Source organism: Acanthochromis polyacanthus, chromosome 20 (assembly GCF_021347895.1).
Source record: "Acanthochromis polyacanthus isolate Apoly-LR-REF ecotype Palm Island chromosome 20, KAUST_Apoly_ChrSc, whole genome shotgun sequence".
Taxonomy (NCBI): Eukaryota; Metazoa; Chordata; class Actinopteri; family Pomacentridae; genus Acanthochromis; species Acanthochromis polyacanthus.
The window spans coordinates 12,475,612-12,491,173 of NC_067132.1; the positions used below are offsets into that span (position 1 = coordinate 12,475,612).

Genomic DNA, 15,562 nt, shown 5'->3' on the forward strand with positions numbered 1-15,562 from the left:
TGGAGCTATGCTTCACTTTTATGCAATAACCAATCACTGACAGGTGATTAAATTGATAATCTTGTTACATTCCAGTGTTCTGCTGCTAACCTTCTGTCCTATCACTCATGTGGATGCTACTTTGACACCCATCTAAGCATCTGTTTAGACTAAACATACCCTCATGGCAGCAACACTCCCCGACAGCAGAGGCTTTCCCCAGCAGGACAATGCATCATGTCACACAAAACTTTCTCAAGAATGGCTCAAGGAAAAAAAAGTACTATTGACCCAACTTCCAAATTTACTGGAACCCAATTCAGTTCAGTGTCTGTAGGTTTTGCCAGAACTAGCTTGAACCACCCTGGAACCCCAAAGACCCAAAGGATCCATGTCCTGGTGAGAAACACCACAGGACTTCCCCTGGAGGTGTGGGGCTGACACAGTATTAAGCAGGCGGTTTTAATGTTGTGGCAGATTGGTGTGAATTATCTTGAATTATACAGGTATGTATTACTCATGTCACACCTCTGTGTTTTTAGTGACTGTTCAGACTCATCCTATCTCTCAAACTACTGCCTGAATCTCACTTGCTTTCAAAGGAATTATACAAAATTATGTTCTCCGCAATAAATTACTACAAGAAATACCGACACATTAGAAGAAGCAGTGTATATGTTTATTATGTGCTATGTACATCATTTACAGTATGATACAGCAAAAATACAGGGTTATGCTACACAGTCAGGATTGCACGGTTTTAGAGTTAGGCCACAGCGGTCGGGTACCGTGGTTATGAGACATAACATTGAGCGTACAGTAAGTACAGCGTACATCTTTGGCTTCACTGGGATTACAAAACACTGACATGGATGCAAACTTCAGTCAAGACGGAGCGCTGACAGCAAAACAAAAGACAGGAGTGTATGATTATGGCATGTTTCCTTCATGTGTGAGTGACTGCTGTTTGTTCAGTCCAGCCCTGAATCCTGGCGAGATGCTTTTCCTCATGTAGGTGGGATGTGCCTACGCATACGGACATAATCTGTGCACACACTGTACGTGAGGAGATAACAGTGGTGCGAGCAAATTGTATTTCATTCTGTAATTGGCATCATTTCTCCGAGCCTATTAATTTGTGGTAAAATTAAACCAGTCCTCATTTTGCTGTGCTTGTCTAGAGATACAGGGCGCCACTCTCCTTCCTTTCCCAATAATACTGAATCTTCCATTTTCCTTCCGCCAACATACAGCAGGGACGGCTACAGCCTACAGAGCATCAGGGTGAGGGACAGAATACAGAGAGAAACCGAGAAGACAGAGATTGGATGAAAGATAGATGGGGAAAGAGAGCAGTAAAGAGAGAGAGAGGAGGGAAGTGACACGGAGAGAGGGGAGCCGACAGAGAGATGAATGCAGCGAGGTCGCTGAGGTGAGGAGATGGTGTAATGATTAGATCACAGATACCCTTGAGCCTTCCTCCCGTCCCTCCTGCGCACAAAAAAATCTGGAAGCGCACTTGGTGGAGAAGGCGGCCTGCAGTTGTAAATGGCTCCGCTGTCAGAGTTCATCTGGGCGGAGGAGGGAGAGCAGGAGTGGATTACCGAGTCTCCGATTAAAGAAGCCCACTCTGGCTCTCCAGTTCTCCCAAGATGGAAGAGAAGCTTGCGTTGGATCACATTTGTGCCTTTTCTGCAGCACAGCTCTCTCTAAGATTCTCTAAAGATGTCATAAATTAAAGTTTTGACTGTTCAGTCACTGCAGACATATTGGGAAGTAGAAACCTAAGAGTTCTTACTGGACTCAAACTTTCCTGAAGATGTGACGTTGAAGTGAAAGTCAGTACTGATATTGTGATAACTGCACCGTATTCTACAAATAATTTCATATCATATCAACAGATATTTACAGTCTGATGAGACACCTTTAGAAAAACCTCAGTCTAGAACACTCTGATGACTTAGTCGTGTTCCTTTTCTCACACTCAGCAACAAGCCTGAGGTTTGCTGCTTTTTAAAAATATTGTTCAGCTCCTAATCAGATGATGTCATCTCCAAACTTTATCAAGTTGAAGGTTTGTGCTCGGAGAAGAGGCGCTGCATTTGGGATGCTTCCATCTAGTGGTCACTTAAAGACACTGTTGACAAGATGAACACTGGGAAAGGGAACGCAAAAGTGCATTAATACGGCCCATTTTGACACATTTCTTCAGTCCAGTGGTGACGCAATGTGACTGAGAACAAAAAAAATCTTTGCCATACATCATAAAGGAGTAGAGTGACAGGGCTGGCAGGGGTTGTTAATGATTTTCAAACATAATGGCTCCATTAAGTGCATACAAAAGCATATCTTTACAATACAGTCTCACTTAAATTCACAAAACGTATTTCCAGCGCAATAACCAGTGGCATGAACACAATGAAAACATGACAGGGGAGGGGAAGTAGCTTTGATTGGAATGACGGCTCAGAGGGCTCTTTCCAGGCAGGATCCTCTAGTTAGCCACATGACGGCTTCTTTGATCTTATCTAGTGGTTAAACTTTAATATAACCCAATGTCCACCATAATGTCACTATATAGTCACTTAAAGTGTGAACTAGGAAATGCTGCGCCATAACAAACAACCCCATGTTTCACTGGCAGATATAATTGTATTATATGTACACGGCATGTTAAATTATGACTTAAAAATGAGAACATGGATGATTTTAAAAACGTCATGCATAGGTGTAACTGAGGAGGAACGCAGGAAATGTAGAACTTTAAACTGAGGACACTAGAGAACGAGTCCCTTGTAATGTAGTGTGAACATCACTCTACCATTGGCTCATTAACTATCAGTTGAGTAAAATTTCCATTATGCTAAAAAGACAGCGATGTATATTTTGACGTTTGCTTTACAGCGAAAAACGTCTCTCGATATAAGAGAAAAGCGACGCCGCTGCACAAAGCCGAGCCGTTCCCAGCTCCAGACTTAAGTTGATCACTACTTTGGATCTGTGTTCTTTGCCTCCTTTTCCAGTGAACGTGACATTACTGGTGTGCCATGCAGCGTGTCTTCCTGTAAAGGTATTATTCCTTTAAAAGTGGGAAAATCCTCTTTCACTGTGGATTAAGGAGACATTGTTGCACCAAGTGTATGAGAGGTGAAGATGGAATGCAGAAGGGAGAGGAGGTGAGAGGGAGGACAGTTAGCAGGAAGATATAAGCAGCACAGAAAGGTTTCCGAAAAACTAACATTTTTAAATGGAATACCAAAATTGTAGTCTTGAGAAGATAGCTCTGGAGCTGCATGTACAGTTACAAGACACAAAATCTCCATTAAGGTGATGCAAATTTCTTTTGTGGAAAATGCTGCAAAAGTACAAATCTAGGTTTCGACAATAATTCAAAGCATGCTGTAAAAAAAATGAAAAAAAGGAGACTGCAAGCTAAGGAGAACAAAGCTGGACTGTGTCTGTGTTTCATCTGCTTCTCTTATGTTACAGGTTCAGGGGGCAGGTGGCTTCCAGACTCTGCGACAAGCTGCTAATGCCTCCAATAAGATAAACCCTCAGCGATCCTCTGCTCTTATCGGTGGCAGCTCTGTCAACAAGAGCCCCATTCGCCAACGGCCAAGACAACTGAAAACATGAGAAGCTGTGCCGGAGATAAAGAATGTAGGAGGTGGGAGGAAAATAGGAACAACAGCGATCAATTGCTGGCACTGTGCAGCGATGCTATCCGACGCCATCCCTCTCTCACATCTCTTGTAAGAGTGAGTGTGTGGCGATCGTAATCTGAAGGGGAAGAGAGGTGGGTGGTGTGTGTGTGTATGAATCTGGGTCATCAAGTCATCAATAACCACCTGCATTAGTGGAACAAACACACAGGCAAGGTCAAAACTGACTGAAATTCCTTCAGAATGAGAGGAGAATGAAAGGATAAAAAAACTTTACAGTGTAGGTCTCTTCCAGCTGTCACATGACTCTATTCCCACATGGAGTGGCGGGGAGGATGGATGGATGAATGGATGGACGGATGAGCGCATGAATGGAAGAGCAGCCTTTGAGTATCTGCTTCTGACAGTTTTGGCGACGGCCGACTTGGCAGGTGGAAACAGGTGGGAGTTGGGGGTCTGCGGCTGGCTGGGGCAGACAGGAAGGGAGCGAAGGATGAATTATGGATGGGTGGGCGAAGTAAGGAGGGAGAGGGTGGGGGTGTCTGGCGAGGGCTTGTGCCCCGCTGACAGGCAAGCTGCTAGTTGGTGGAGTCGCTTAGCCACACAGAGTCAACCAGAAATGATTGGGCATCTTTGCATCTGCAATGTACTATAGCCCTTTTCTCTCCCAAAGGCCTCCGGGATGGTTTTAGGCAACAGGGCACCGTGGAGGAGAGTGAATCCGTCTGCTTTGCTCTGAAAAGTAACACTGGAGCGAGCAGCGGTGCAGAAGCTCACTCTGTTTGTCACTGTTATGCGCTCAGTTTGCTTACTCCTCCGCTGCCGTTCTTCTTTCATCTTACTCTTCTTCCCATATCGGACCTTTCACTCCTCACCCTCTTCAACGTACGTGGATGGAAACCAGCCGACCTGAGGGGGGAAAAATGGAAATAGGAAATCAGTAAAGGGTTGAGTGACAGCACTACACTGTGAGGACTTGAGTTGTTTTGATGATGCAGAGTTGCAGTTCATGTTGAACCCACTTTCCCTTAATGTAATTTAGCTCGGTCTACTTCAGAGACTGATTTTCTGCATTTACCAGATCTGGCACAGAAAAGAACTGAATGATGTTTGAGAAGGAGAAAACATTTGCATGAAAATCACTTACAATACACAACAAAAATGGCTAAGCATTTACAGCCACGCTAGATGCTCTGTGAGATTGCATTTAGACACTGTGACATTTCTAACATGCTGATACTGAGCAGGTGCAATGTCCACCATAGATACATTCTTATTTCATGCTAACAATTGCTAATTAGCCCTAAACGCAGCCCAGCACAGCAGAGGAAAATTAAGACGTCATCAGTTTGTGACTAAATATGTACAAAACTGGGCAAAGTCAAACACTAATCAGCTGGTGGCCCTACATGAAAAGCCCCACAGACGCAGGGATCCATGCAGCATTGATGTCTATCACAATCTGTGCCAATCCATTCATTAGATAAAGAGATATTACACAAGCTGCCACTGGCAGCAATGAGCATCATTCCTGAATGGCATCCTAAACACGACAGCCTGAACATATACAGACACGACAAATTGAAGGACAAACATTCATAAAGTGTGAGTTAGTAAGGTGTTAGGCCTTACTAACTCACACTTTATAAAACAAAGAACAACTTAGTGTTGATTTGCAGTGAGTGCTTCTAAATGGACAAGTGGACCAACACCACAGCAGGAAAATGTCCCAGACAGTCACAGAGCCACCAGATCTCCTCACTGTTGGGGTCAAGGCTTCAGAATTTTCCTGTAATTTGCCACTCATCTGTAATTACCTCATCAAGGAGGCGGAGCCTCAGCGGATGTGACGATTGGTGTTGGTTTGTCTGTCTGTCTGTGTGCAACATTACTCAAAAAAGCAACAACACATTTGGATGAAATTTTCAGGGAAGGTCAGAAATGACACAAGGACCCCTTGATTAGATTTTGGCAGTGATGAGGCTTATAGTCTGGATCCATGGATTTGTTAAAGATTTCTGTATCATTGGGAGATAGCAGCATGGTGTCACTGTAACTATGACTACAAGTGAACGCCACGTCAGCTGTCTGCTGCCGATCACATGATTGTGATCCTACTACAAATCGACCATTGTGGACTTATCGGGAATTATCTGTTCGAAATGATACAAGGAACAATTGATTAAATTGTAGGAGTGTTTCTGAGTCCCATCAATTCTCGTTGCCTGCTATGTATTTATGTCACGCGATTCAGTATCCATACGTAACGTGCACATGTGTAACACACGCCTGTGCTCAGCGTAAAGGTCATTTTGTTTGTGGGTACATCTATATGAAATAGCCACATTCTATGGTGCTGTGACTTCTGCTACAATTTTTTTCAAGATTTCATCTGTTGGAGAAGACACAACGACTGATCAGCCTTGGCGGAGTACTTCACTCCGAATGCTTTTCTTGTGTATTGCTGTTTTAATTTTCCTGCCATTAAAATGAAACAAAATATTTCATGTGGCTCTTTTCATTGTCAATAGCTACTTTTTAAACACTAATGAAATGTTTCTGGCAGACGCTTAATAATTTACTTGTTTGTGTCACAAATCCTCATGCACGGTACCTGAGCTGAAAAATAAATGTTAGCAATGCACTGCCAAAACCTTTTAATAACACGGATTAAGCTTGATTACATTTTGCGCTAAATGTAATTAAATTAGTCATTGTAATTATAATTGAACAAAATGACTGTCAATGAGAATCTTGAGTAAATATGGCAATATTTGTTTTAGGAGTGTGATAACAAGTTTGTAGATTTTAGAGACATAAACCTTCAAAAACCTCAATGAAAAAAAATGACATAACTAGAAACACAGATTATATAAAAATCTAATTTTAAGGAAATGCTGTAGCTCTAATAGATGTTGTCAATATGATTATCTTTGGATTTGATCAGATTTTATTATTTCTCGAAATGCTATTGATCTGATGTGACGGTATAATCCCAGAAAAGTCCTTTACAACAGACAGAGCCAGCTGTTTTTCCCAGCAAGGAGCACCAACTGTGTTTATTGGCTGACGGCCCTAAAGAGAGACTAACAGCTCTCCACAGACTTTACTCACTCTGCTTACTCACAAGAGCAGCATCAACACACACATCAGGCTTAGTAAAAGAGAAAAGCTTCTTCATTAAACACAGCTGCTCACAAAACACACTCTCAGCACAGACACGTTACTTACTTATACAAGTGCACACTTAGTCTCTGAGCCAAGCTAAAATGCAGTGCATGCGAGTGGGAGTCAGTACATATATTTTCCTGCATTTAGAACTTGGATCCTCTCAGCATTGTATGCCTGGTTATAGAGCGCTTTTGGCATTGGCAAAGAAAATTTATGCATTTAAGTGGTACAAGAGCAGCAAATGAACCCTTCCAAGAGATGATATGTGGAAAAAGATAAGTAGTACATGACAGACTAATGAAAAAATTTCAACAGTCCTTTCCAAGTACTTGGAGACAAAAATATCTGCCAAATGTTTCTTCTACAAAACGCCTGCTTTTAGTGCTACCTACAATTTAGGAATTAGGAACTTAACAAGCAGAATTATTTTTGAGTAAATACAGCTAATGAAAGTTCTTAAACTTCTGTGTGTTGAACAAATATCACTGAATGTGAACGCGACTGCAATATCAAGCTGAATCACAGTTTAATTTCTGTGAGTGCTGTGTTTTTAGAGAAAGGCTGATAATCTGGAAGTCAGAATGGGACAAAATTACATCCCCCCGCCATTTCCATTCTGCTGCCACTTACCCTGCCGTTGACCTCGCCCCTCCACCAGCCATTGGCTCCTGACTTGGTGTAGATCTTAACCACGTCTCCCTCCTGCAGCGACAGCTCCCGGGTGTCACGTGAACTGAAGTCGTACCTCGCTATCGCCACACCGATCACTTTGGGGGTAAACACTAGAGAAAGAAAAGGTGGGAGAGTGAGCAAAGTGATGATAGACAGTTTATAGATTTAAAAACTATTCAATCCATTCAAACATGTACACATTCACACTTTTATACACACGTATATACACAGAGATGGAGAGGGTAATAACCTTAAAAATACTGTAATTACTAAAACTCACTTTTAAGTCATGGAAAAGCTTATGATTGCTTTTGATTAAAAAATGCTACGGATATTTGATAGAAAACTATGTATGCATTATCTGCAACTAATTCCATTTTCTAAGAGGTTGGGGGGGAGAGTCCAAACATACACAACACTGCCATGATTCCCCACCAAAGCTTCAATAAAGCACTTCAGACGATCTCATCTGAAGCATTCAACAAAAAAGTAGATACCAGGAAAATGTTTTAATGCTGCAACCAGATTTACATAATCACCAGTTTTAAACTATCTAGTAGTTAGTGAGTGGCTTAGATTTTTACTAATGGTTATACAAGTAGTTGTTACTAATTGAAGTAGTAATTTAAGGTAGTTTTAAACTGATTGTCGCGAATTTGCATCATACCGCTTGCATTCATCTGCAGCTGAAATAGCGCATCCATTCCCCCAATGCCAGTTTGTGCATATTCAGTACGCACCTAGGAACCTTTAGCAAGCACTAGTTTCTCACATAACTGGTTGGTGTGGGTCCTACACTATCATGTATCTGTTACTAGTATTATTATTATATATCTATTCTATGTGCTATCGACAAATTAACAATCTCCATTTAATTTCGCATCAGCTTGAAAGCAAAAACACAAATAAGGATTTTTTGTAAAATAATTGTAAATATGTTCAGGCATCAAAGGGTGAAACTACAGTTTAAAAGACAGGGAATGTTTTGATTGTTTTGACCATAAGCATGCAGTACTAATGTGCTGGAAGTTTTAACAAACTCTTTACTACCAGTGTAGGGTCTATTTTCACATCCTCTAGCATCAAAAGAGAGGTACAGCTCACTGACTTAATGCGCTATACTTGTGTAGTCCATGGGTTTTGTTGAAGCAGTCCAGCTGGAGTGTTCTGACAGCAGTGTGTGCGAGATTAGGTGTCTCCTGTCGAGGAGACAGCGGTCTGAGAGACAGATGTGGAGCAGGTTAGCTAGTTACCACTGCTCCATCCCACCCTGCCGGCTTTCTTCCTTTCCAGACACTGACTGGTGGGTCGGACCGGGCTAAGCTGACAGGTGGAAATGGAATGTCAGACCTCTACAACCTGGCCGTTGGGATAGAATATCTAATATAGAGGAGCTCTGTGTATTTGAACACTTCCACCTTTACTTTGACGGACAGACACACAAGCACACAGCACACTCGGCCGCATAAACCTCAGAAAACAACTCACACACCACTTCTTTTCTCAACACTGCTTTCTGCCTCACACGCTGCTATCTCCATGCAAACACACAGAAACTCACACACCATACACACATGCATGAAAACAAACAGTCCCTATTCTCCACACAGGATGGCATGTACGTGCACGCAACCATGTACGAGGTGAAATGGCGCAATGTGGAGCCAGATGAAAGATGTAATGGCCGAGATTCATGTGATGATGTGAATGCACTGAGCTACAGCCAGCATGCAAAGCAGCCTTAAACATGAAAGGAAAGACAGGAAGAAAGAGTGTTAAGAGAGACAGACAGAGAGAGAAGTGATACCTGTACCTGACCAGAAGGGAGCAGAGGAAGGAGGTACAAAGCTGTAGCCGGCAGGAGTTACAAGAGAGAGGCCGCAGAGCAATGGGGCTATGGCAGGGCAGGCCAGGCAGGGAGCGCAGAGATGCGAGAGGGGAGAGGGCAGGGATGGGGAGGGATGGTAGAAGGAGAGAGAGGCACAGGAGAGAAAATAAAACATGTTTTTAAAAATTCCAATTTTGATCTTTCCTTCTTTTTTTTTCAAAGCAATAAAGAACACAGTCTCAGTTTGATAAAAAATAAATGATGACAGGCACAAGAGAAGCTAGTTTCCTCTCCACCGCCACTGGTAGCAGCTCTTTCATTGATGCTCAGTGCCCTTGGAAGTATTTACACAGTTTGGACTAATGCGGGTCCTATAATTAGAAAATGTAATTTTGAACCCAAACACAAGGGATCAAACCCTAAACTTTCTCAAAACCTACAGTCATTTCTTGATGTCTTGGTTGGAACTTTAAATACTGAAAACCTCTTGCTTCTACAAACTCCTACAATGAGCTGAAATAGAATATAAACACAACAACAAGCTAGAAAAGCAGCTTTAAATGTACACAACACACTCAGGCATGTTGAAGTAGATTTTCATAAAACATCTGTCGGGAAAGTGAAAAATCGTCCTCACTGAGTTAAAAGTCAAACACTGCAGGTCCACAGAAATCCACGCCACAACGGCGATCCTGTTGAAACATTAACTGATGACACATCTTGTTTCCAGTTGGCCAAAATGATGCCAGCATCAGTAATGGAGTATGACATCTTCGCTTCTCCATTTAATTGAGAAGAACATGCAGTGTACTCACAATTACAGCACAGGGAATAGATTTCCATCTGCATATTAATGAAGACAATCATCCTGTTGTAACATCACCACAACTTCTGAAGTCAATAACTTATCAGACACCAGTTAAGTTGCTTTAATTCCTGTTCTATTATTACGCTACTCTCCTAAGTGCTTTATATGTAGTGTTTCTGAAGCCAACAATGTCCACAGCGCACATTTCTCTACTTTAAAAAACTGTCTTCATCTTGCATATAGCTTAAAAAAAAACAACCCACTAGAGATTCACTGCATTTGTATTTCTATCTGTCTTCCAATATTTCTACTGGCAGAGAAAGAAGCTACAGGCATTGATCCGATTCCAACAATGTCTAAGAGTTGGCAGTGTCAGTGCCTTGCTCTGGGGAATAGAACCTCTAACCCTGAAAGTATTAGTACCTCAGTTTCCGTGGATAAATTTGAGTCCGCTGGGTTATTTTGGAATGTAACTACAGAACATAGAAGCTTTGGCACAAGCACAATCGGGACAAAAAAAACTTATGCTTAAAAGGTTTCGCTCAGAAGTAGAAAGAGAATAAATTCAATAAAAGTAGCTGGCTGTGAATGGATGCCAAAGAATAATTTTGTCTAGAAGAGTTTAAGTGAGGTGAGCAAAACCAATGAAAACCTCGTGTTGTAATTAACAGTCTTATCTGGACAATGGGAAACAAGGAAAAACTCAGAAAATACATTGTAGGGACAGTTACAAAGAGACACAAAACGATCACAAAAAGACTCTCAATGAGTGCAAAAAGATGCAAAAAGCCTAAAGGGTAAACCCAAAGAGACACAAACGCTGTGAGCCTTTTTTTATATGTCTGAATCCACAATCTGTCCATGATCACAGGCTATGTGAAGTTAAGTATAAAAGTTATTTACTATTTGACATCAAAATATCTGGCGGCATTTATTTAGAATTCATTTATTATTGATTGTGCCGTCTAACAATGTATAATCCATTATCACACAGAAGCAGGAATTTAAATTTGAGCGGTAACACATTTCTACTCATTTTTCAAATGTGCCTCCTTTCTTTAAAACAGTGCCACCCAATAGCCCCCATTCATTTAAAACCCACCGCTGCACAGAAGCCCACGTTTCAGCCACTGGGAATAGAAAATCAAATCCCCACTATGGCAGATAAATGCCCAAACTTTATGAAAAATGTGTCGCTCCCAACAATACTGCTGGCAAGTTAACTGGCCTGGGTTATTGATATGCTGTAAGGAGAACAGAGCTCCAGTGGTTTTTAAAATGAATACTAATCAGTGCACTGAGAGACAGCTCAGCAACCCCTAATGGTGTCTAGGTACGAGCAATATGAAGAGGGATCGCCCTCCACTTCAAACAGCCAGCGAAACACCAGCTGCATTTTACATGCTTCATTTTTGCAAAATCTGATTTGTGGACCACACTGGAATGCACAATGTGAGCTGCCTGACTAATAGACGAGACATAAAGCGCACACACACACACAAGCGCTGCATTTCACAGCGTTAGAATCCAATCAGCTGCCCAGTGTCCCACTCATACGGTCATCTGACGCAAATTCATTTGTGTTCTGGATTAACAGTGCTGGTGTTGCTTTTGTAGTTACTGGTAAAAAGCGATCAATCAGTTTTGCCATCCACAAAGCTGTCCAAAAAAAAAAACAACAAAAAAAAACAGAAAACAAAGCTGAAACATTAATTAGGAGTTTTCCAGCAGTGCTCTGGGAAGATGGAAAGATGGAAAGATGGAAATCAAAACAAGAGTCATTTAAAAGTGAAAGAGAGAAAATGAAGTCTGCACACCAGGAGCAGGCTGCCTAAAAGACAAGAAGACCTCACCAGAAGAAAACAAATTTGGATTGGAGCTGTCTCGACTTGTGTTTTGAAGCTGAGTTTGAACAAAAGGCCCCGCTTTAGAACAAGCAAACAGCTCCGTACAATCTGTTCACATTTTTCCTGCTTGAAACGTGACCGTCAGCGAGCCAGGGACTTTTCTTTTCCACGGCACGCAGTGGCATGCAGCCTTCAAACGAATCTCATTTCACCACTGATTGTGATAAGTCATAAATTTTCCATTAACCAACTGATGGGCAATGTTGCTTTGCTTGGCTCACACACTGGGTTTTAAACCATTTCTTCTGGCATTGCCTGAAACAATCAGTGTGTGGGTTGAACATGTATGTTTTGTAAGGCAAACAGCACTTTCTCATTCAGCTTCGGAGTTTTTCAACTTTATTCCCATCTGACATAATCCGCCAAGCCAAGGAAACAAAGAATCAGCATGATTTACACTGATCATTTTCCCACAAAATGATCTATCACCACTTTTCTTGTCACAGAAATGCCTATAGTCACTCCCGAATGGGCAGTTTTGACAATGCTCTGCTGTTTTATCTGTTGCTTTACTTCAAAACATCGTCTCGCTAAAAGCACAGTTCAAAGTTTTATACCCCACACCTGTTAACTTTCAAATCAAAAAGGTAAAAAAAAAAACATCTCCGAGGATATTATGTTCTTTTTCATTCAGCCCTGATAAATAACAGCTGAATGCTGAGAGGAATCAGGTTAGTAATGGTAATGACTGACAAAGTCGCAGAGTTAAGCAGGAACAGCAGCTGCATAAATAAACGATCAGCAGAGTGCCACCTCTACCCATCAGAAGTGCTGGTGACACCACCTGTTTCTTTTTTTTTTTTTGTCTTGAGGTGTTGCAGGTTTGTTCACAACAGAACAAACAGCTCATTCTTAAACAGGTAGAAAGAAAGTCACGCTGCTGAAATCTTCACCCTGATAACTAACAGACCGCACACTGTGACTGTAAGATTTCATACCGTCTGAGGGTAAAAATGATGCTTGTGGACAAAGGTGAGCTGACTAATGAAAAATGACAATATTCTGCTGGTGAGCTTCAGTTACTGACATCACAAATTACCCTCATGTAACACTTGACATTTCAATACTGCTGCATTATTATCATTGGATATGAAAGATCTTCAGGTGATAATCTACTGCCACAATATACCAAATTATATGTTTAAACATATATACATTTATATAAATAAAAAATAATAAATGCCCAAATTAATAACAATTAATAACTATCAACAGATGAGATTTTCATTTGAATTATTTACCCTTCAAGTCCTACTGTAAACATTCACTTGTTAAAGGTTCTACCAGACTACGTTGCTCGCCTGAAGCTCACTTTGATTTGATCTTCAGTAATCGACCAGAGAGTGTTATCAAATCTAATAACATGCTCGGTGGATTCTCCATGCACCGTTTGACAGTTGAGTCGAAAACAATTACTGTCAGAGGAGACTGGACTGTTTTTAACAACAAATAACTATCGCACTCTGTTAAGGCAGTGAAGATGCTTCTCTATGAATTAATGTGTGCCAGAGCTGGAAAAGATGAGAGATGAGGAAACCAGACAGAAAGCAGAAGCAGTGATGTCATCATTAAGACTATTAATGAAGGAAGGACTGACGGAGTTTAATGAGACTTCACTGAAGCTGGTAAGCTGACAGTATATGTATATACATATGTATGTCATGGACAGACCTGAAATGTTTAGTCAAACAGACATTCAACTGGGAACTATTTTGATCGTTAACCATTTAGATCAAATTCAAATAAAAAAATAGATATTGATTAGGATTGGTTCCAGCTTTTAAATATAGTGATTCTGTTTGTTCAGTGACTCAAAGAATTATAAACTAAATAACTTTGCTTTTTGAGAAACTATGGTCAACATTTTCTTTTTTTTCTTGAATTATGGGCTGCAGTGGTTAGCACTTTCGCCTTGCAGCTAGAAGATTCTCGGTTCGCCTCACCAGCCTGTCCTGGATCTTTCTGCATGGAGTTTGCATGTTCTCCCTGTGCATGTGTGGGTTTTCTCCAGGTACTCCGGCTTCCTCTCACAGTCCAAAAACATGCAGAGGTTAATTCATAATTCCAAATTGCCAGTAGGTGTAAATGTGAGTGTAATTCTTTAACTCTATATGTAGCCCTGTGATAGACTGGTGACCTGTCTAGGATGTCCCATGCCTTCACCCTAAGTCAGATGGGACAGACTCCAGCTCCCTGCAACCCTAATGAAGGTTAAGCGGTGTATCGATGATGGATGGATGATCCCAGGAACTAAAATGCACCCTAAGTTTTGTTGTAGGCAAAAGCAGCGTATAAAAATAGAGAGATGTTCTCACTGAAACATTGCTCCACAGCGCTCCTAGTGGTGGAAAACTCCACTTCTCAAGTTTAATGAAACAAGCATAGAGATCTAAACCTAAACTGAGACAACAGTTTGTACAAAATTATTTTGCCAACTCCCACAACAGTAACCAGAAACTCAATTTTGATCATCTCTGACTCCAATATCAAGGAAATATTAGAGTCTTGGTGGAGTATCCTAATTTGAAGGAGTTATGTCATTTTACTAGGGTTGTTTGGTTGATCGTATTAATTTTTGTAATTCTTAGTCTACTCACTGTTTCCCCCTGATCGGTTGAGGCGATGCATAGCAGCGTTCTCTGGTTCCCGGTAAGGAAACTGCAGTGTGGTGTCCAGACTCCTAAAACCTTCCCTCAGGGAGTGGTGTTTGTAGTACTCAATCAACTCCTGAACACCGAGAAACAAATCAATCAAACATATACAATCATTTGCATTTGCTTTTACCATATGTCACTTTTCTTTTGATAATCAATTTGTAAAAGCACAGAAATGACATATTTATAAATGTTTGCTTTATTCCTCTTGACAGGTATGTAAATGACACAGATGTTTCATGAATACAACCTGTCATGTCATGAAGAGTCTGCAGGAAAACTGAATCTAATTATTACAACAGTGCCCGCTGCTTTTCATCTCCTTTTGATCATTTTTTCTGACTTCAAAATTAAATGTTATTAAAATGTAGTTTTGGCACACAGCAGTATTCTGACATTACACAGACAGTCTGAGGAAAGAAAATGCAATCCTGCCATGAAAAAATAGGGAACCTTTCCCAAAATGCATTGGACTTATAGACCATAATGCTGAAGCCCTCGGGCCAGTATAAACATGGCTTTAATCATGGCTATTTTTGTGCACATTGCTAAAATAAAATTCAGGTTTTGACACTTCATTAAGCGAACAGGATGATTTATTTATGAATTGCAGTGGTGGAATTTAAAAAATAAAACAGGCTGGAAAGACTCACTAATATGCTCCTGAACTTCTTGTTCTCTGCAATGTGGAAGCAGCCCTCCTTGGTCAGGATCTTTATGTGCTTCACGTCGTTGTTGTACCTGTGGGCCATTGAATAAGTTATGAGTGTAATTTCCCTCTCTGATCACCACCATCGATCGGTGGCCGGCCCCTGGCCCCTGTGGAGAGCGAGGCCGTCGCAGTAATGCATAGGGTCCCAAAGGTTTGTGACACGTGAATG

At 41.2% G+C, this 15,562-nt stretch overlaps 1 protein-coding gene across 1 annotated transcript in view; it reads right to left on the bottom strand.

Moving 5' to 3' along the window:
* Nucleotides 1–636: 636 nt before the first annotated feature.
* LOC110970356 (guanine nucleotide exchange factor VAV3) overlaps nt 637–15,562 on the bottom strand; it is a 111,336-nt gene continuing 96,410 nt past the window's right edge. The window contains 4 exon segments of the mRNA XM_022220626.2: nt 637–4,550; nt 7,443–7,594; nt 14,625–14,754; nt 15,335–15,422. Of these exon segments, the coding sequence (XP_022076318.2) occupies nt 4,506–4,550; nt 7,443–7,594; nt 14,625–14,754; nt 15,335–15,422 (415 nt within the window). The 3' untranslated portion in view covers nt 637–4,505.